Genomic DNA, 21,139 nt, shown 5'->3' on the forward strand with positions numbered 1-21,139 from the left:
TGGCATTACAAACCAGCATTTAATTTGGTATTGTCATAGTCTTTTAATTGGTTTGTAAAAAAATGTATTATTTCTTAATTCCAGTGGAAATCCAGTTCATGTCAATCATGAAAGGATGTAATACACTCGGTTCAGTTTTCTCTAGGCTCAGACTTTCAGAGGGCTATGTAACACATAGCCACAGCTTTTTTATTCATGAAATAAAAGCCACGGTTGATTTGCTGAACTTATTTGAATTACACCTTTTTGGTAGAGGGTAGAAAGGTTATGTAGGCCTTTCTGCCACACAGGAAAATAACTTCAGCAAGCACAGAAGAATATAGTAAAGGATGAAGGTGAAAGTTTTGTGGGGAGAAACTAAGGCATTAGCAAAAAACCCAGAAAAAATCTATTTACATGCAGGTTCTCCTTTGCATGACACATCTGCAGTACTGTCCATTTTCCAGCTTAGTGTTAATAATGTTTAGTTTTGCTCTGCATGAATGACTCGACCATAACGTTAATTTGATCTTTAAAATCCTTTGTTTGACTCGGAGCGTGGAGCCGTTGAGAATATGTTTTTCTGACCATCCTTGTTCTTGCTGGGAGGTCAGCTGCCTTTTTCTGAAGCACCTAAGTCTGTTTGCGGTGGAGGGTGGCGTATAGGTTTCTGTTATGGATACTGGAAGATTTTTCTCTGCTTTTTTTGTTTTCAACAAAGGATACTTTGTTTCCTCATCACAAATTCTTTTAAGCTTTATTATGGCTCCTTAGAATAGGCTCTTGAACTCCTAATCAGGTAGCGCTTTTTTCCCCTCATCCTCCTCCCTCCTTTTCTCCTATTAAATACCACGAAGTATGAGAAATAATCAGTTTAGTTCCAGATAAGGTAAATCAATGCCCTTATAATCACTCGATTAGACATGGTCCTTCAGGTAAACTGCTTCAGGAAATCGGCGATCAGAGCCTGAAGTAATGGCTCGGGCTTTTCCGAGGACTGTGTTCCCATCAGCTGAAAGAAAAATACCCAGCAGCGGGGCGGTGACAGTGACATTAATAACTGCTGGGGCTCTCTGCCTGGGGAAGGCAGGGCTCTGGGCTTCGGGAGGACCCTCCCAGCACAGAGATGGAGGGGTTTTTTTCGCCCCCTCTCCTCCTGGGGCTGCCTTTGTTCGCCCCAGCTTTCTCAGAGGAGGCGCAGGAGCCAAAATTTGAAAGCCAAATACATATCAATGGTGGGGAGAGAAGGGAGAGGAGGGACCGCATCCTTACCTCGCTTTAGTTGAGGGAGCAGAATGGGTGTTAGGTGGGCCTGGATTGCTTGTTTATTTCTTTTTAGGTTAGAAATCATCCCAGTCAATTTCTGTGCCAGTTCAACCTTTGTTAATTAATGAATTTATATTGCCTGTGGTGAGAACAGCTAACTGTACAGTAAACTCTTGTACTGAGAGTTGAATTTTAGCTGAAAGCTGCAGGACTGTTCACACGGGCTCCCCAACTGGTTGATGTGGTTCTAGTGGATGTTCTTGCGATACAACATGATTTTAGTGTCATTAACACACTAATTGTGTTTATTCCCATGTGATGGCAACTAGACGTGGCAGCAAGGCTCGAAGCGGTACCCTGCTAGGCTTACACGAACGTCCAACCCCAAAGATGACTGAAGGCTCCTAGATTGACAAATCCTTCTGAAAATGTTTCCCTGTTTTCCTTTTCTAGCCAGCTTTGCAGTAGTGACTGCGGAGGAGGCCTCTTAAAAAACCAAAGTTCTATATGAAAGAATTTGACCGTATTCTTTGTTCTTTAGTGCATCAAGTAGAAGGGCAATTAAGGTTTAGTTAAGGATAACGTGGGAAACAGGAACAAGAGAAGAGCAGTAATACCTTTATGCTTCAGAGAGAATGCCAACATCCACGTTATCCCACTGATTATTTTATATTGGCTGACACTATTATCTTTTTAGTGTTATTTGAGTAAGGGTGAGTTTGTGTGGGAAAGACAGAAGAAGAAGGTAGACAAGGAGACAGAAAGGCTGTCTGTGTAAGCATCCTATTACTCTTTCTCTAGATCCCTTCCCAAAATGTCAGTCCTATGGGATCATATGGGGAAATGTGCTTGCTGTGACTGCCTTCAGGCTGCCCCCGTCTTCCTTTGGAAAAGATTTTGGGAAGATAAAACCCTCTGTCCGTCATTTTGCGTTCCTTGTGATGAGATGGGTATCCCCGCTCCTGCACTGATTTTGCAGTGGGAGGTGTGAGGGTGGGAGCACGACCTCCTCTCCCCTCCAACTCTGCCACTTGGCCACCTTGCTATGGTGTGGAGGGAAGGGAAGGGAAATGTGGCTGCGCGTGAAGCTGGGACCTGTGACGGGAAGCGTGTCCAGAGCTGCAGCAACATGTGAGAAAATGTGGGTTGGAAAAAGTGGTACTTTTTTAAAGGTGACTTTTTGGAAAAAGGGCCCTAAATATCCGACTTCCCACTTTTTCCTCAGAAAAACCTACCGATGAATGCGCTGTTACATGAGCATGAAATAGACTTTTGATGTAGTGCATTTTCTACAGTCATCCCTAAAGGATTGATTAAAAAATATGTAGGAATACATTTATTGCATTGCCTTGTTAAAGCAATGATGGTCTCTGAGCAGGGATTTTTCTAGGGATTAATGGCCAGAAGGGGCTAGATCTGCAGCTGATGATCACCATTAACCCCATCTGGTCAATAATCCTTGTTAATCCACTTTTATTGGCCAGAGAGTCTGCCTGGCCGAGTGGTTAGCACAGCACAGCACTCTTAGGCTGCAGCTTCACTCCTGTTTCAAGGAACATTAAAATGTGGGCTGCAGCTGAAAGGAAGGGACAAATCCAAGCCCAGATCTCTAGCTGTGTGCTCCTACTAGCAGTTGCATCCTTAGTCGGGTCAGGTTGGAAATCCAACCCAAGCCAATGGCTATACGGGAGGCGAAGGGCCAACACGGGGTAGGAAGCAGGGCGTGGGCCAAGCTGCGCTCTTGCCTTGCGAGCTCTGGCACGTGACTGGAGGATCAGGGGCCAGGCGTGGGACCTGGGAGTACTTTGGCCTCGTCCAAAACAAAACCCCAACAAATCTGTCTTTTGACTCCTTTGTACTTGGCCTTTCCAGCTGGGAGCGAAGCTGTGTTTTGGACAGGGTTTGGAAACCCTTGAGTGAAAGGCTTGAGGATGAGGATTTCTGTGTGGCTCCATGCTGGCCATGCCTGGGTAGGAGCATGCCTGGACCAAGGGCACCTTCTCCTCTTAACTTCTGTTGCAAACTGCAAGAGCAATGCAGAAGCTCAGGCCAGCTCCTCGGCTCGTGTGAAGTACTTGGCTAAGCTGGCTTCAAAGAAGGGGCATCAGCTTCAAAGAGGTAATCTCATAGCAAGACTTCAGGTGGTATCTGCCATGCATCCGTGGGCACCGCTATGTTAATAGTGGTTCCCAGGCACGTGGCTTAAACCGTTTTGCTATAGCAGTGAGCTCTCTTGTGCTGCGGGAAAGTGTGTCCTGTGGTCTACGGCTACTGCTTTGAGAGCAGGTTGAGTAACTCAGAATTATCAGACAAATAATTATTATCAAGAGTGTATGCTCGGTATTCATTATATCCCTTTAGATTTTTGTCTAATTGCTTTATATGGCCTGGATTTGTCTCTCAGTTTGGATGTGGCTCTTCCAGCTGGCTCTGCCACTGTCGCCAGCAAGCCCTGAGCAAAGGTCTTCTGTGCTGTCAGCCCCGTTTGCTCTGCCAGGAGTTCTCTCCTCACATGAGGGAACAGGTTTCCTCCTATTTCTCTTGGAGTAGCTCTTCAGCCCAGCCAGCCACCAGCCGACGTGACTTCCTGCTAAAAGCCTTTTTAATGGCTGATGGCTCCCATTTACCTGGAGGGCAGAGCAGCCAAGGGTAACGGGATGACAGGCGAGCTCGCCTTCCCTCCCGATGAGGCTGGTGGCAAGAGCTAAGAGCTGGTAGCAACTGCGAGAAGGTCCGAGAGGGAGGGGAGATATGCTTTTTGCAGGTTAGGTGCTCTGTCATAAGTGTTGCAGCTGAACCTGCTGCAGTATATTTACCTGCTCTTTGACCTTTTCAGCTTTGCTTCCTGAAGACTTGAGTACCCTTCTGGAGGACGCAAAGGAAATGAAGTGGCCCTTTGTGCCAGAGAAGTGGCAATACAAACAAGACCTTGGCCCAGAAGACAAAACAAACCTGCAAGATACGATCAGTGCGAGGCTCCCCGATTTGCTGGTATGTAGTTCAACACACCTGTTGTGTAAAACGTCCCGCTGAGGTGCTTGAGGGTACGCAGAGCCCTGGTAGGTGGTATCACCTGGGGGTTCAGGGGCTTGTTTTTCTGCACGGTGGCGGCAGCAAGTGGGGAACTGCTTAGCAAGCAGAGGTGAGTGAGCCTGTGTTGGGATGGGACTGCTCACGAAGGCCAAAGGGACAAAGTAGAGATGTGACTTTTATTTGTCTCGGTCCTCAGACAAGAGAGGGCCCCAGAAGCTTCATATAGTTTCTGATATTTTTCTTAAAATTGCTATGAAGCAACATGTGTGAATCACGGTTTCCTCCTCCTTGTGAGACAGCTCATCTCCATCTCACCACTGCATTTTCCAAGGGAAGGAAAGTCCTGCCCTTCGCTGCCACTGCAACCGATCAGTGGGAGCTCTGCCTCGGGGATAGGCTTCTGGTCTGTTTGGCTACGTAGCTCGCGGCGGATGGGTGTGCAACACCACGCAAGGCTGTTGGTTGGAGGTCTTGCTGGTACCTGCAGTTTTATGCGCTCTCCCAGTGCAAGGAAGATAAAACTGGTTCAAGTGATAAGGTTTTGAGTGTGTCCAGGTGTTTGCCTGCCGCAGGGCAAGGAAAACATGGTAATGACAAAGACTGCAGAGTGCAGCGCACTGGCTCTGCCTTGTCTAGAAGTGATCCCAGAGGTATATAGGGATTGTCCATGTACTGAGCACCTTGCAGAACAGCCACCTCGTTCACTGAAACGTGCAGCGATGACTTTGACTGCATTTATGCTGTTTCTGCTCACTTTCACACTTGGCCCATGCGAGTTTGGGCAATTGCTTTGTCTGTTCCTCTGGTTTCACAGGGCAGTTCTGTTTCTGTTTCCACTAAGGTTCTGTTTACCTCTTCCCTGAAGAACTGGCATTATAATAAAACTAAAATGCTGAATGTTTACGTAATTAAAAAAAAAAGGAATTTGAAAAGAATGCTGTGCCTTGTTTAATTCAGCGTTGCTAGGAGCAAATGAGGGTTACTCACTTTAGTAGGGCTTGTGCAGTTCATCACCTGCTTTTCTTTTTTCAAGAAAATTACTTGACAGGATCCCTTTGATGACCAAAGCTGGCCAAAACCTAGGCAGGAAAGGCAAGAATTTAATGTGACTTCTCCTGTGAGTAAAGGATACTTGGCTGTGTAAGGAGTTGCAGGATCCAAATGGTGCTTGGGGATCCCATCCTGTAAGGTGATAAGTTTGAGCTTAAAGATTAGGCAGCAGCAAGAAATGTGGATGGCTTTCTGCTTTTCTGATTTTCTCGGAGGCATGTCAGACATGAGTTGTGGCAAACAGAGCACTCCCTTTTCAATGGTAAACGTAGTATCTAGGGTAACGAGTATCCCTTTGGCAGGAGAGACATAAAGATGAGGTTTTTTAAGTTTTGGGGTTGGTTTCTGGTTTTTGCTTCCTGTGGCACATGTCTGAAGCCAACGCTTCCTTGTGGGAAGGGGCAGTCCGGCTTGAAAATCTGGGGTTCGGGGCAGGGAGGTCTGGCCCTGCTGAAGTCCCAGCTGCAAAGCTGCTGTTAACTCCAAGGTGGCCAGGAGACTTCACCTGCTTCAGAGAGAGCCCTGCCCAAGTAAGGCCAGCAAGTTTTGTTGAGGACGACGATTACTTTGAATAGCAGTGAGCAGTGAGAAGCTCAGAAGAGCTGACCGTGGGGCTGGGAGGTGTCGGCCCCGGAGTCCCCTTGCCAGCATCCCATGTTGCAGGGATCCTGAATTTGCTTGAGGAGGGGCAGGGAGCGGCTGCTTCTTGGGTATTTATTTTCTTTTTCTCTTTGGTGTGTGTGGCCTTAGACAGAAATTTATGGCAGAGGTTGACCTCTTTTACAATCCCCACGCAGCGCTCTAACTCGGGAGCGTTTGTCTGCTCTCTCCCAGGATAAACACCTGCAGAAGACTCCCCGAGAGACCTGGCTACATGGGAGATTAATGTGGCTGTAATAGTGGAGCAGTGTTTGCAGCATTATGCCCTCTCCCCAGGTAGATGGATCTTTTCTGAGATGATACCAATTATTTATTGCGGAAACATCTGTTGATAACTGCAGCTGCCCTTGTTAAACAAAGCATATCATGGGGTCATAGACTATAGGGACCTAAAATCCTACCGCATGCTAGTTTTGGAGTATTCACCGACACCCCCTGAAGTCCATTGGTTACCGTTGTCTTCAATGCTTCATCCTGTGGTTGAAAATACTTTGTAAACGTTGTGCTGCCTTTGCCCATGTGCTTTGAAGTATTATTTCATCTTCATCGGTAATTTATATTCCAGTGCCATTGTACCATGGGAAAAAGGGAAAACCTTTTTTGTTTTCCATTTAATTGTAGATAGTCTGACATTTTGACCTGTATTATTAGTATTAGTCAGAAAAGGGGATTTTTTTTCCCCTTCATCCATTCCTTCCCCCCCTGTTTTTGTTTTTTTTAAAATAAAATTTCAAGGCAGAGCAAAGGCTGCTTCAGTTCTTTGAATAAAAAGCTGGGAGGGAAATGAGACTGAAGAAAAGTGATTACAGTGTGATGAGGAAAGATAAAAGTCTGAGCAACTTTCTTCTTTTTTTTTTCCTTTGGCATGAGGGACAGAAGGATAATTTAATTCCCTGGAGGAAAAAAAAAAAAAGTCTTTGTCGATTTATTGTCCAGAAAAAGCTTTAAAATTTTTCATCTCTGTTTATTTTAATTTGCCATGCTTAGAATAAGCTCATAAACCGTAATTCATTACATTTAAAAAGTGCTTTGAGATCCATGAAAGAAAGGCACTTCATTACCATAACACACTGGTGGTGTTATGAGGAGGCAGCGCTGGCTACCAGGGCTCACTGTGAGGATGTTTTACTCTGCGAGTAGGCTGAAAAGCTCCGTGAGCCCAGCACAGCGAGTAAGTGGATTAGGCTTTGGCTTCAAGGGTTTGCCTCAATGTTGCACTTTAAAAAGTGGGGTACTCGTTGCTGGCGGCTGCATGCTAGTTTGACACATCAAGAAGGCAAAGCCACCTGCACCTGCAGCCTTTTAAAGTGCTCTTCGCCTGTGCTGTGGGATGCTCATGACTTCTGCAGGCTGGCTGGAGCGGTAGGGCGGCATGGCAAAACCAACCTGGGGGGACAGGGGCTAGCGGCCAGCCTTGGTTCAACGGGAGCTGTGCTGCTGCCGGAGCAGGGCTCAGAGCAGATTTTGGCAATGGACACCAACTTTTCTGTTTTTTTTTTTCCTCCTCTCTCTTCACTGTATGAAATTACTGAACCTCCCTAGGGATTTTAAGGCAACAGATTTACTGTAATCCTTGAGGCAAACCAGCGCTTCTGGTTTTACAGAGTCTTTGCATCCTATAGAAGGTGGAGTTTTTTGGTTTGTGTATTTTTTTTTTTTTTCTTTTCCGGGCTGGGGATTCACTAACCAACATAAAGGCCACCCCAGTTCAACAAGCTCAACATACTGTTTTCCACATTTTCCTAGCAGGTTTTAAGAGCACCTCCCTGTCGGCTGCTGTCAGCTAGCAAACCAAGCCCATCCTGCAGCCCCCGTCTCGGCCTGAACGCCCCTTTGGTGTGCGAATCTGCACTAAGGCTTGAAGGGTGATAACCAACATCTGTATCCAAAGCAAAAACTGGGAAGCACGGGGATTTTTTGTTTTAACAAATCAAAGCAAAATCAGAATTGTAACAGCATCCTTGCTGACAAGTGTAAATAAGGAAGGATTACTACTTCTCTCTAAATACCACATGTGCTGGGGGGTTCGGACAGGGGCTGCAGATCCAAAAGGGAGGCTGCCAGGGGTTACCTTTCCTGCAGATCTTTGCTATCCCAAGGGATGGACTTAGCCTTCCGCTTGGTGACCAGCCAATAGAGGGCAACATGCCCATGTACACGTAGGCTTTGATCCCACAAACCCAGTTGTGGGTTTCATTGAAGGACAACTCCATGCACGCAAGTAGTTCTCTTGTGGGATAATTCGTGCCACGTTAATATTTTAATTATTTTTTTCAATATTGGAGTCCGTTTGCAAGCATGTTGTAATGACGTGGGGCTTTACTTAATTTTTATCTTACACATCAATAGTTGCTGCAGCTCAGGCTGACCCCGTGCTCCTTGCTGTGGATGCGGGAGCGTGGATCCTGGGAGTGGAATTACTATTCCTGCTGGCACGGAATCTCATGGGAGTTAATGGGAATATTGAAAAAAGTAGAAAATAAGGCCCCATAGCCCTTGCCTGGGCCTTGGCTAATTACATGCTGGTGGATTGCCATTAGGGAAGCCATTCTGAGGGACGTGCCACAACTACCCTTAGGGGTGTGTGTGTGGCACTTAAGAGCTGGGAGCTTTTGAAAAAGAACTAAAGAGAGGGCTGAAGATTTCGTTTTCTCCTCCTTCTAACTGTTGGTGTGGTAACTGGAGAGTTAAAGCCCTAAATTGTAGCCCTGAGATCTTGGTTGTTCAGGCTGACCTTTTGCTACCTGCCTCATAAGAGCTCTTCTTGGGTGATCCCCGTGAAACGGAGAGTGACGTAAGGGAGAGCTGCAGCTGTGGGATGAATTCAGCCCAAGAGGGAATCCGTGGCACCCCAGCTTCCCTGAGGCTGTGCAATCCCTGGCGCTTTGTAAAATGAGAAGTATCAGAGATCAGGTGCAGGCAGGAGAACCTCAGCTGTCCGGAGTGACTGCCCTGATGCTGCCAGCGTGCAGCGCTGCAAAGTGCTCAGCCTTCCGCTGCCTACGTGGGAAAAGTACAGCAGAAATTATGTGGAGCACCAAATGGGAAGTCTGATCCTGGGTACCTGTAGGGCTGTCAGTTCACTGTGCTCATGGGTAGGATTTCCTCTTCTCAGATGCAGCTTCTTGGAAGAAGTTTTCTTCCTGGAAAAGCCTTGAGATGTTGTATTACTGAGATTACTATGTTGTGCCTTCCTTCCAAATTAAACAACTACTCAAACAGATTGATGTTTTGAGGACACAGATTTAGGAAAGAGGCTCTTGGATTTTTAGCTGATTATAATGGTCTTGATGCCGCCCGCTCGGGGGATTCTGGCACTGGCACTTAGCTATGTTTAGGTCTTAAAGTATCCCCTTCAACATGGTATTTCACTGGACCGCAGGGAATGGCCACAATAGTTTATAAATAGTCTAGAGCTTGAGCACAGCAGGACAAATCAGGGCCACACAAAGATTGTTGCACCTGTCCTTGGTAATAATTAAGAACAGGTACTCCTGCAGATGATGGTGGTCCCCCAAACCTCTGCTGCCTTGTCAGATACATGAGGCGCCCAGGAGCTCCCTGTCGAGGAGCTTCCTCGGGACTTTAAAGGGTTCTTCTTCTGTCCTCACCCCTAAATGCTGCTGTTGATCAGCCTGAGCTGCCTGCTGCCTTCCTCCCTCCTGACACCCAACTCTCCATTGCTTTCAGGATGAATAACTTGCGCTAATGAACAGCTTCAGAAGCTCAAGCCATTAAATGGGGTTCTCCGCTGCTCTGAGCAGAAAGTGTCCAGGAGCTTCTTACTCCTCAGTCTGCAGCTATGTACTGTGTGACTTGCCTGTCGGGTGTTTCAAGCGTATCCGTCTGTACCTCGCGGACATGCTTTCTTCTGCCCATCACAGAGGTGGTAGGAGGCTTAATTCCTTGTTATTTGTCGAGTGGGCTCTGATTGCCAGCTGAAAGGCAGAGATTGATAGAGAAGTCCCGTGCGGTGACAGCAGCTTTGCTCTCTTGGAAAGACAGGCTTTGCTAACAGCGCGTGGGCTAAAAGGGTGAAAGACTTCAGCCAAATCCATTGGTGTTGTGACTCTGTGGTTAATCTGACAGGGGACGAACGTAGGGAGAAAGAAAACCAGGCAATTTGTTAGGGTTCAGTGAAGTGCTAACTAGGAACAGCTCTTGGGAGAGAACTGAAGCACCTGGAAGTATGTGCCACTGAAACTCCTGCCTTATGCACAAAATTAGAAATTCTTTGTTGACTGCTCTTGGTTGGTTTTGACTGAAACAGTCTGACACAACAAATGGATACAAGGAAACACAGAAATCCAGAGCATCTGCAAGACTGCGGGGACACTCTGAAAATAAAATTATTCCTGCCCCTGCTTTCTAAGCTCGCCGCTTGCAGGGGCATTTTTCCAAAGGGGACCCTCCCCAGCCTGCAGGCTGGTCTGGGGGGTTGCCTTTGGGATCCTCGCTTTATAAAGAGAGAGTGGATTAAATCAATATTTCATTTATTCGGGCTTGTAATTCCTCTTACATCAGCTGCCACATAAAGATTTTCCCCTATTTTCTTCCCCTCCTCCTCATCCTCATTTACTATGCACCAATAATTTCCCTTTGACGCTTTCTTGCCAGTCCTAGTGCCAGATGGCCCCGGTTCTGAGCTTCTCCCCTCTCTTGGGAGCGGCCCCCATTGTCAATGCAAAGGAGGCGTCGTGGCTTTGAACCCAAAGCTGGGACCCAAACTTCAGCCCCGGCGTGAGGAGGAGCTAACCCACTAATGCAGGAAACCATGCAAACAGCACACCCTCCCACTCATTGCCATTAAGGAAAAAACCCCTTCACTAAAGGCTGTTTTGCATTTTCCCCAATGGTCCATGTATAGAAATCTGCTGCAAATTTAATTCTCTCACCACCTGATTCCACTTCCCAGCCGCGAGGTTCCCTTTGTGTCATAAACTCAATTAGACATATGCATTTCACATCACGGACACAGATGTGAAAACAAAGTGCGCACGTACCTCGCTCTTTCTCCCTCCCTCCCTCCCTCCCTCCTTCCCTCCCTCTGTGTAGATGCACCTACATCGGCTTTAAATCGATAAAGAAAGTGAATAAATCTGTTTAGGGTGCTAGCCCGCTATGCAGAACAAAGTGTCCGGCTGTGGCGAGCGGTGCCAAGTTTCTGGTTGTGTTGGGGTAGGCTGTGACATCTTGAAAGTCAATAAGGTTTCCCCGGGTTTGGGCTGGGCGACAGGGAGCCGCTCCCCCGTTTCATTTCAGAGTGGCGTGGGGAGGGTCTTTGTGCATGGGTTGGGTGCGTGCCCAGCACGCCGGTGCGTTAGCTGTAGGTGCTGAGGAATTTTCCAGCCACACGAGTTGGCAGGCAATGAAAGGAGCGGGTATTAATTTCTCAGTGTACTGCTCGGAACGGCGGGGACGTAATTGCAAAGATTGACATCGAACCGTGTTTCTGTGCGCCACACAGCATGCAGCCCTGCCTTCTAAAAAGAAAATAGCCGAGTTTCTCTCCCTGGCTTGACTTTTCTACATTTTGTGTCCATTTGGGTTTGGAGAGGGACACAAGAGGTTTCGGCATTGAGCGGAGAGTTAAATTATGCAGCTGCAAGACTGCCAAGCCCTTCAGAATAGGATGCTTCGTTTAGATTTTCCACAATGCTATTGAAGTGCTTATTTTCCTCCTGAAGAGACACAAACAGATGCAAACTTCTGTAAACACTTTAGAAATGAATTCAGTGAGTTTGGCCTCTCAGCAGTGCTCAATAGCTGACAGAAAAATGTCTAATTAGTGCAAGTGGAAATAATAGGGCCACTTGGATTCCTTCCATCCTCCTCCAAGTCTACTTTTCCTAGGAACTCAAAGGCTCTTTTGTTTGGTAGGTCACCCTCTCTCAGGCTTTTGTGCTCTGATCTATTAAAGGAAGAAGGGGAGGAAAAAAAAATAGATTAGGCGATGCTCTGTGCTTAAATATATGGCCTGTTGATGAGCATTTCGAATGGCTGGTTTGCAGTGTCAGTTTACAGGTGCTTGGAGAGGGGGATTCCTCCATTGTTGGCCGGCACAAGCAGAGTTGTGCGTGCCCTGCTCCAGGAATCCTTTTCAAGTGCCATCCTCCTAGAAAATCCAACTCGGGCTCAGGAGGAAAAAGGAAATTTGTACAAATCCGCCTTGCTGAAGTGCAAACAAGCTGGCAAATGCTTGCAACAGATCACTGCTGCAAGTCAGCCTTCGTGCTGTCTACTATAGGCTCTTCTCCAAACGGTTGGACATCTCCTGGGCTATCTCCTGCGCACCTCGGATGGTGGTTATGCTGCTCAAAATGAAGAACGAGTCTTGTTGTCAGATTGTGGGGCTCTGAGCTAAAAGCAAAGAGAACAGAAATGAAGCTGGGGAGGAGTCCAAGAAGCCTGAGCAGTGTCTAAAGCAGTTCGTGGACATTGCTGTCTCTCTGGCTCTGCCTGTGTGTTTACACGAGGAAGGCAAAGGAAAGAGACTGATCCTAAGACAAAAATGGGAGATAGCTGCCAAGCTTGATGTTTTAGTGTGGATTTGGAGAAAGTTTTCGTGGCAGTCTCTCATCCTCTGATGGTGCTGTGGGGCCTGATCTTCCTTCCCTTGTGTTGCTTTTACTCTGTCATGAGTGGAGTTACTCGCTGACATGAGTGAGATGGGAAACACATCCTTCTTCTGAGGAGGCTTTGTACAGTTTAAGGTGTTTTCCAATTTTTCTTTCCTCTGTGGTTGACCACACTGCAAAGCAGTATTCAATCATTGCCGGCTCCCAGGTGCTCAAGCCAGGCCGGGCAGCAGAAAGCCAGGCTCTCTGTAGCCAGTGTGAGGCTGCTGAATGCTGGTGGCCATGAAGACCAGTCAGGTCAGGGCACCCATGAGGCTCCATAGCTGAAGAGACGGGTCTTTCCTTGCGGCTGATGGCAGATGTTCCAGTGAAACAATGACTGGATGCCATCCTCCCCATCCTGCGTGACAAACCTGCAAAAAGGGAACCGCCTGGATGGCAGTGTGTGGAGCACCTCCTCGCTCCACCGGGCAGGAGTGCCAACCCGTGCCCACCATGGGAAGGGAGCAGTTTTTGGTAGATGTCCGCAGTCCGTGTGGACTTCTGCAACTGCGATGATGCTGTGTGCCTCCTCACGGCTTTCTTGGGTGGCCTCCTGTCCTCTTAACAGCACGCTATCTCAGGAGCTGCAGCTGATTCCCCATGTCGGTGTGATGGCTCAACCACTGTGGGAATCCAAGACAGTTCATGCAGACTTAGTTGTCATTAAAGATGACCTGCAGGGGAAAAACATTGGACTCTTGGCCTATTTGCTTGTTTGTGGTGTACAAAGGAGTGGATGGCTTGAGCTCCATCTGGGACAATGGCTACAGTGACCATTTCCAGTCTTTCCAGACTCATGGTCCCCTTTTAAACTAATTGTTATTACTGCTAGTAATCTGTTGGGCATGATTTAAATTCATTAAAAAAAAAGACCACCAAACGATGTGGTTCCAAATACTAAACAACAGTTAGAAAGACCCCCCAAAAAATCAGGAATGGTGTCTACAGCTCAAACAAAATAAACAGCTGGAACATTCCTATCTTAAAAACGAAAATATGATCAGCAACAGTTGTAATTATAGGTTATAATAAATCCTATCTGATCACTGCCACAAAGACTTTCTCCATTATGTAGATGCCTAGGAACATTAAGATTATAAGGTGAGCAGAAATTTTGAGCCTTTTCATTGCTAGTGAATATTTGCTTCTTGTAATGTGCAGTACTTCACTTGCTGTGCAACTGTGTAGCCACCTTACAGCAAATAACTGAGGATATCCCGCCTGTTCTAAAACGGTACATGGGCAGCACCGTTGGGCAGAGTTACTAAAGACGAATATTTTCTGTAGGCAGTTCAAGGAATCTTTGTGAAGTGAGTTTCTTCAAGACTGCCCCATGGCGCTGGTGTTCTTTTCAGGTTTATTTGAAAGCCTCCATCACGGTCAAGGACTGCGTAACGGCAACTGCTCTTGTGTTCCTGGTTGACCGGTTCCTGTATTGGATTGACGCCTCCAGCAAACTTCTTCAGATCGCCAAGGGTCTGCACAGGCTGCAGCCCACCACGCCGATCAGTCCTCAGGTGCTAATCCGCCAGGCTCGCCTCTCCGTCAACACAGGTACTGCTCTGTTTTCTCAGCTCAAGCCCAATTAAGCACTACTTGACTTTGAAGAAGACACTTTGTCCCTTGCTGGCGATGACGTGCTTACGGCCCCGGTGCCGTCTTTTCAAACGCACAGCCCACTCCCAGCCCCCTTGAGCCCTCCCAGCTCCTCTCACTAGCACAAAGGGGCTGGTATAAAGGGTTTCAGAGCCAAAAGCAGGAGAGAAAATTGTGAAGGGGTGTGGAAAATACTAATTGGAGCTTTTGTTCCTTAACAAATCTTCCCCGCTGGTTTCAAACAGGGATATCTGAATTGCTATACTTCTGACCAAGGGCGTTTAAAAAGTAAATTAGAATCCTGGCATTTTCTCTGCACTGTCCCAGCTGCTTTTTTTTTTTTTTTCCAGTGGGACCACTTGACTATGCAAACAATGCAGCTTACAACCCCTCAAGGATAAACTGATTATTTAAAAAAATAAATTCCATCATTCCTATAACATGAGCAACACCTGAAGGATTTTTAATGTATCTTCCCACTGTCCTATTGGGGAGAATAGAACAAAGCCAGACAAACGTGCACTGAAAAACCCAGTTGAGGAATATTTTATTTGCAGAACAGAGAACTAGAAGTTCCGTGCACAGCCGTTTTTATTTGTGGATGTGGACTTCTCGTGCTCCCATTGCCATGGTGTCTGCGTACTGGCACACTCCAACTGGTGGGCTAGTTCAGCCAACACACTGCTTCACTGGCTGGAGCAGCCTTCTTGAATTCAGCCAGAGCATTGAGACAAAAAGAAAGGTTCAACACGAATCAAGCTGATCAAATTAGACCTTAAGGTGTCTCCTGCAGCCCATCAAGCCTGCCACAGGTGACTCCAGCCAAGCGACAAAACCTCTGAGCTGAATGACAGGGTGAAAGGCAGGATCTCCACTTTGTGTTGCATGCTGCATCCTTTCTATATATTTTTTGGCTATATATTCTGTGCTTAAGATGGTAGAGAGCGACAGGGAGGCAGCATAGCCTGCAGCTATGCTTTCTGCGGTGGGACATCAAGTCAGTTGGCTTTGAGGTTCATTTGCAGTTTCCCCTCCTGGTGAGCTCCCCAGTGAGACCAAAATGGGTTTCCAAAACCCGTGTTTCCTTGGGACAGAAACAGTCAGCTCTGTTGCTGAAGGACGCAGGATAGACTGCTTTCTTCTGGAAGAGAAATAAGAGCAGGGAATCCCAACCCATGGGGTGGCCAGCAGCTCAGCACCTGCCCCAGTCTTGTTACCACCTCTTCTGCTCTGAATCCTGCAGCAGCCCAAGACCGGGAAGGAGCAGAGCGAGAAATGAGTGCCTGGAGCCACCTTCCTACACCGTGGGGCTTGGGTTTACTCTAAAACCAAACGTGCAGCCTTAGCCTCCCCCGTAAAGGTATCTGTTATTTTCTCCTCGTGGTCGGTTTGCTGGAGCTGCACTGCAGAATGTAGACAGCATGCACAGAAATTCAACAGAAATACTAGAGCTTGATTCAGGGAAGACTTTCTCACGTTTTAAGATTAAGCACTCTTCCAGGAATGTCTAGTGTGTTAAGTAAAACAGATATCTATGTAATTTCGTCTTACTGTGCAACGATATAGTATAGAACGTAGTGCACGTATGTTTATGACTATAGACAGGAACAAATCTATGTGCAGGTGATGTTGGGATGTGTCAGGTTAAATATCATACAGCTTCTCAATGAGGTTTTCTGAAGTGAGTGTCTGGCTAGAAACAGTTGCCTCATCAGCCTTTTCTGCAATATTTGTGGTATGTGTAGAATAGCCTGTGTCAGAGAGATTCCTGAGCATGAGGTAGCGTCTGCAGCACGTACTTAGCTGGAAAGTTTAGGCTAAGTGTGGGACACTGACAGTGCTGGACAGAACAGTACAATTTGCAGGGACTTTCACTGATTAATATTTTTGTTCACTTCATGCTACGTGATACATTTTTATATTAATTTTCCTTTTTTTTTTTTAAATTTTGAATCAGGTAAACTTTTAAAAGCTGAATATATCCTCAGCAGCCTTATTAATGACAATGGAGCAACAGGTACGTATATATTTCTTTTCCAATTTCGTAGTTGCTATTTTGGTGGGATTTTTCATACTAATTTTAACAGTCACACGAGCTTGAATTACAGCCATTCTGACCTCATTAATGACGCCACATTTCTCTTTTCTTTACCATTCTTTGCTGCAATGTGGAAACTGCAACTTTGCTTTGAAACTTCTGTAATTCATCTTGTCTCTCTTCACCTGGGTGGGAAAATATTCTGGATTGACAGCCTTCCTACTAATTTCTCTGCCCAGAGAATTTTAAAGTGTGGACGAATTTCAAGCAATGGACTGAGGTAGAAAACTAAGACAACTCCTTCCCGCCCCAAAAATCCAGCCTGTTAGAGAAATGCTTATCCTCCAAATTCACACTGATCCTACAGACGAAATGAATACTTTATTCTAGACCTGTAGCAGACTGCAGTGGAATTATTTGGTATCTTTTGGGGTTAAGAAAAAAAGAGAGTGAGTCCTGGTTCTTACAGCACTTTCTCCTATTGCTGGATAGACGTGCCAAACTGCAAAAATGGGATCATTCCTTAATGCACGATGATGTTTGTAGAAATTACTTCTTTTTTTTTCCCTTTCTGTCAAACGACTATACTGCTGGTCGTGTGGCTTGTTTCAGATCTGGAGAGATGTGTAGTATTTCTAATGGTACAAATTCATCACTTTTGACAGACATCCGTCATTATTATTTAGTCATGTTTTTGAGACAATATATTTTAGGGTTTTATATCTGTTCTCCATTTTCTTAGCCTTCAGGGTTTATTTAGTCAATGCATTCAGGTTTCTCTACAACCATGAAACTTAGAAAATTTAAGAAGCCTGCTGTGGATTTTGCTGGTTTGGTTTTATGTGAAACTGAGATTCTCACACAAGAAGGGCCTTCATGCAAGAAGGCTTTAAACAAAATACCAGCTATCACTATTAAAGTAGAACTGGCTATGCAAAACACTGCATCTCTTGAGATTATGCTTTTCTTTTAAGGTTCTTTTCATAATATTAAATGATAATACTTGTTTGTTTACCGTTGAAGATGTGTTGTTGAACAGATAACTGACGCTGAGAATTGCAGTGAGATGTTCACCACGCTTAGGAAAGCATAGCGATTTTATTTCATGTTCTATTCTGAAATCCAATATGGACTTGATAATGAATGACTTTGTGTAACTCATCATACTGCGTTAGCATGAAAACTTTTGGGTTAATCTTCATGAGATACAGATATCTGAAAAGAAAACGTGTTTTGCCAATGGTTGAAAGTATTTTGCTCTGCTGTATGTACTGATGACAGCAAAGATATCCCATATTAATCCTTTTGGCTGGTTTTTGGTGGGACTCTGTGCAATGTTTATATACGGTGACTTTTTGTTACTTCACAGAAGAGAGGTACCTTTCACTTTTTAGATTGTTTTTATGCTCTGTATAGCTGTCACTCAAGCTACGTACTCGTACAGCTGTCTGCTTATATTCCTTAACTCACTGTCACTTTGTCATCTGACTGTAAGTCCCGACTCGAACCAGCCGAATTCAGTGGGGAGAATCCTGGCAATTTACTGGGATTTAGGTTACCCTCAGAGTGACTTAAAATGACAGCAACATTTTTCATTCTCTACTGAATTTCTCCACTCTTTCTGCAGGTACCTGGCGATACGCCAAGGAAAGTGATAGGATTCTCATTCAGTCAGTCTGCTTACAAATCAGAGGACAGATTCTGCAAAAGCTTGGTAAGGCTTTTTTCTATAAACATCTGCTCAAGGTTTTGCCCTATTTTTTTTTTTTTCCTTTGCAGTCAAGCTTTAAAATGGTACGTCTGGCATATGTCAGAGTTTTAGCTTGTGCAGAACACCTGCCTGATGCCCATAACACAGCCACAGAAGATGAGTTGTACGCCCATCTGTTTGCAGCTTGGACCTAGAGCCACGTACCAAGCAAACACATTTTAGAAATTATCATTTTACTACTAATCTTACCAGAAGTCGAGGAGCATTCTGAAATGTTGTTCCCTTTTTGCCCTGTGCTACTCTATGTTTGCTAACGCTTTTCCCAGTTTTGCTGTTCCCAAAGATGTGCAGTGGTTTATCACAAGTGCATCACAGCAATTTCCTCTCTCAAGACGAGAGTTTTCAGCATGATGGGCTTCTCTATTCAGGGCTTGGTACTTGAGGCCAACAGCCTTACTTTTATGCTTTTGATGTGACCTTTCACCTCCCATGACTGTTGAGCTGAAGTCTTTTATGACCATAAAATGTGTGTTTATGCACAGCCAAAAGCTAAAGGAAACTAATAAATGTTCAGTGTCACCAAAGCAAAAAATGCCATGGTGTGGTTTTACACTGTTTTGAAGGCTCCTGACTCAAGGAGGTGTAAAATAAACTATTGAAAGCCATCTGTAGCAGTAATCTGCTTAGTGACTCTTTTTCTGATTTATTTCAGGGATGTGGTATGAGGCAGCAGAGTTGATTTGGGCTTCAGTTGTGGGATATTTCAAACTTCCTCAACCAGATAAAAAGGTAGTATTTCCTTTTCACTCTGGATATCCTGGCCAATCTAATAATCATTCCGGATTATCTTTTGTTGACTTCAGAAAAGTCTTTTAGCAATAATGTTTCAATTACGCACCTCAGACAAGGTTAATGCGCAGGACAAATATTCTAGCTGAAGTCTGTGTTGCACATTGTTTCCGCATGCATACACATACTTACGGACACCTTTTTTCCTGCGGGGGAATGAAAGTAATAGTTTTCATTAAGCACAATCATCTGAAGTGAACCATCACCTAGGATGTCACAGGTGCCTCTGACAAGGACAGACTAATCCCAGAATGCAGCCATAGATATTTTTAATTTATTTATTAGGACTAAGGCTTTTTTTTTTTTTTTTCCTAGTAACCAAGCATGTCTATATAGACATGAGCTGTGCTACACTATCTGTTGTGGGTGATGGATGTTCCCTGGCACTGCAGTATCTGAACACCTTGCAGCAGACACTGTTTCTGCCTTTAACACCTTTGTGAGGCTTGGCCGCGCTAATCTTCCCGCTGTAGATGAAGCAACAGTCACACCATGTGTCCGTAGCTAAACAGGAATGTGAACCTAAGTCTTGCAAGTCCTAGGGTGATGCTTTAAGAAGTTTTGTAATTGTATCCCAGCACAAGATATACCTCAAAACCAGACCTTGTCACCTCTCCTCTGCCATACATTAAAGCTTGACCTCAAGCTCAGAACATTTCTACGGGAGCAAAGATGTGTAGTGAATTTTGCAGAAAGCACACAGATACTTCCTGGTGTTCTTAACTATTTAGCTGGGCAGACCCTTAGCTAGCACATGTAGATCAAATCTTCCAGAGGGAGAGTGAGTTAGCAAGTTCATAGATTTATATGTTACATGTTCATGTCTTGTTTTTTAATTGGTTCTATAGAACCAATTACAAATTACCAAAAAACCTCCAACTATTTCAACACCAAGAACTCTTGACTTTTGTCCAACTTTGTTTATTTGGTTTTTAAACAGTGCAATAAGCTATGGAAGTGTGTTAAAAAAGATGCTTGTTCTCTTAGGCTATGCGCGATGAGCATTTATTCTGTAATCACTCTAGACATCTTCACCCTGGGTTTTTTAGAAAGACTGGGATCAATGGGGCAGTTCTTAAACAGAAATTTTTTGCCTTTTCTGAAAAAAAATAGTAAAACAGACTGAGTCTTTATTTCAGGTATTAGCCTGAAATTAGCCATTAGCCAGGGGCTTAATGCAGCTTTTGGTGATATCATGAGACTTCACTTTCATTGTCACAAACAGCACGTTGGGAAAATGCAGTGTGAAGGAAAATGCAATGCCATTTAAGTTGCAAGTTTAGGATTCATGAAACCTAGAGCTGCGGGTAATAGGGATAGCTGCCACTCATCGAAACTCATATGTATCTACCAGGCTACACTTTCTGCAAGTTGAAGATAATAAAACCCTACCAAGATGACATCTCTGAATTTCTTAGCAGTTGTCCTGGTTTCTGCTTCTCTTTAGATCTTGTTTGTTTGTTTTCTGGTTTTTTTCTGGTATGTTCTACACAGAACCTACTTTATTTGTGAGCAGTAAAATTCAAAATACAAGGGAGAAAACGCTGTGATAATTTTCCATTTCTCTTTCAGGGAATTGCTACTTCCTTGGGTATTATGGCCGACATCTTTGCTTCCATGAATGAGAAGGATTATGTACGTTTTAAAAGCAATGCTGAGATTGACCTGGTAAGACTTGGTTTGGTATTTGTGTGTGTAGATTCTTCAGATGGAAGAAGGCAACATGTGTATGTTGTTGTCACAAATTCACCCACACTTTGTTCTTCCTCCAGGTCCTCTCCTGTGCTGAGAGGGCTGAAGAAACTTCCATTGCTCCTGGTGAAAAAGTTCCTTAGCACCTAGATGGAAGAATGCCTTGCTTCAGGAAAAAGAAAATGTTAAGAATATTTACAGAGTGTGTATGTCTGTGTCTGTGTAATATATAATTTATAAGGTCAAAAAGTGACGTACCGATGGTAAACCTGAGCAAAAAGGCTCCTGCAGAAACAGACGTGGCTGTTGTTAAGACGGGATGTCCCACTCTGTCAAAGGTCTCAGAGAGCTCAGGGAACCTACAACTGAGAAGAAACAAATCCCAGCCTGCCTTTCTTCAGCCTAACAGGGTGGCTTACCAGGTAGACTCATCTCTTTGAAAAGAAAGCCTTTGAAATGACACTTTCCCTCTTGTTTGTTTCATTTCACTAGAGCCTTCTCCGAGAGTTCAGTCATCGCTTATTGTCAGCTGCTGAGGCCTGCAAGCTAGCAGCAGCCTACAGCCAGTACACCCCGCTGTTTGTCCTCACAGCCGTGGTAAGTATTAGCCTTCATTCTGAAAGTGGTATGTGTAGAAGAGAAGAG

The 21,139-nt window shown here is 45.1% G+C and overlaps 1 protein-coding gene across 1 annotated transcript in view; it reads left to right on the forward strand.

Moving 5' to 3' along the window:
• Positions 1 to 21,139, forward strand: part of ALPK1 (alpha kinase 1) — a gene marked incomplete at its 3' end in the record, with an annotated part of 30,212 nt that overhangs the window by 922 nt on the left and 8,151 nt on the right. The window contains exons 2-8 of the mRNA XM_081999662.1: positions 4,082 to 4,236; positions 13,964 to 14,162; positions 16,162 to 16,221; positions 17,870 to 17,956; positions 18,666 to 18,742; positions 20,375 to 20,470; positions 20,987 to 21,091. Of these exons, the coding sequence (XP_081855788.1) occupies positions 4,082 to 4,236; positions 13,964 to 14,162; positions 16,162 to 16,221; positions 17,870 to 17,956; positions 18,666 to 18,742; positions 20,375 to 20,470; positions 20,987 to 21,091 (779 nt within the window). The remainder of the gene's footprint in view (positions 1 to 4,081; positions 4,237 to 13,963; positions 14,163 to 16,161; positions 16,222 to 17,869; positions 17,957 to 18,665; positions 18,743 to 20,374; positions 20,471 to 20,986; positions 21,092 to 21,139) is intronic.

The sequence above is a fragment of the Phaethon aethereus genome, assembly GCF_964289735.1.
Source record: "Phaethon aethereus genome assembly, chromosome: 4".
NCBI classification, from domain to species: Eukaryota; Metazoa; Chordata; class Aves; order Phaethontiformes; family Phaethontidae; genus Phaethon; species Phaethon aethereus.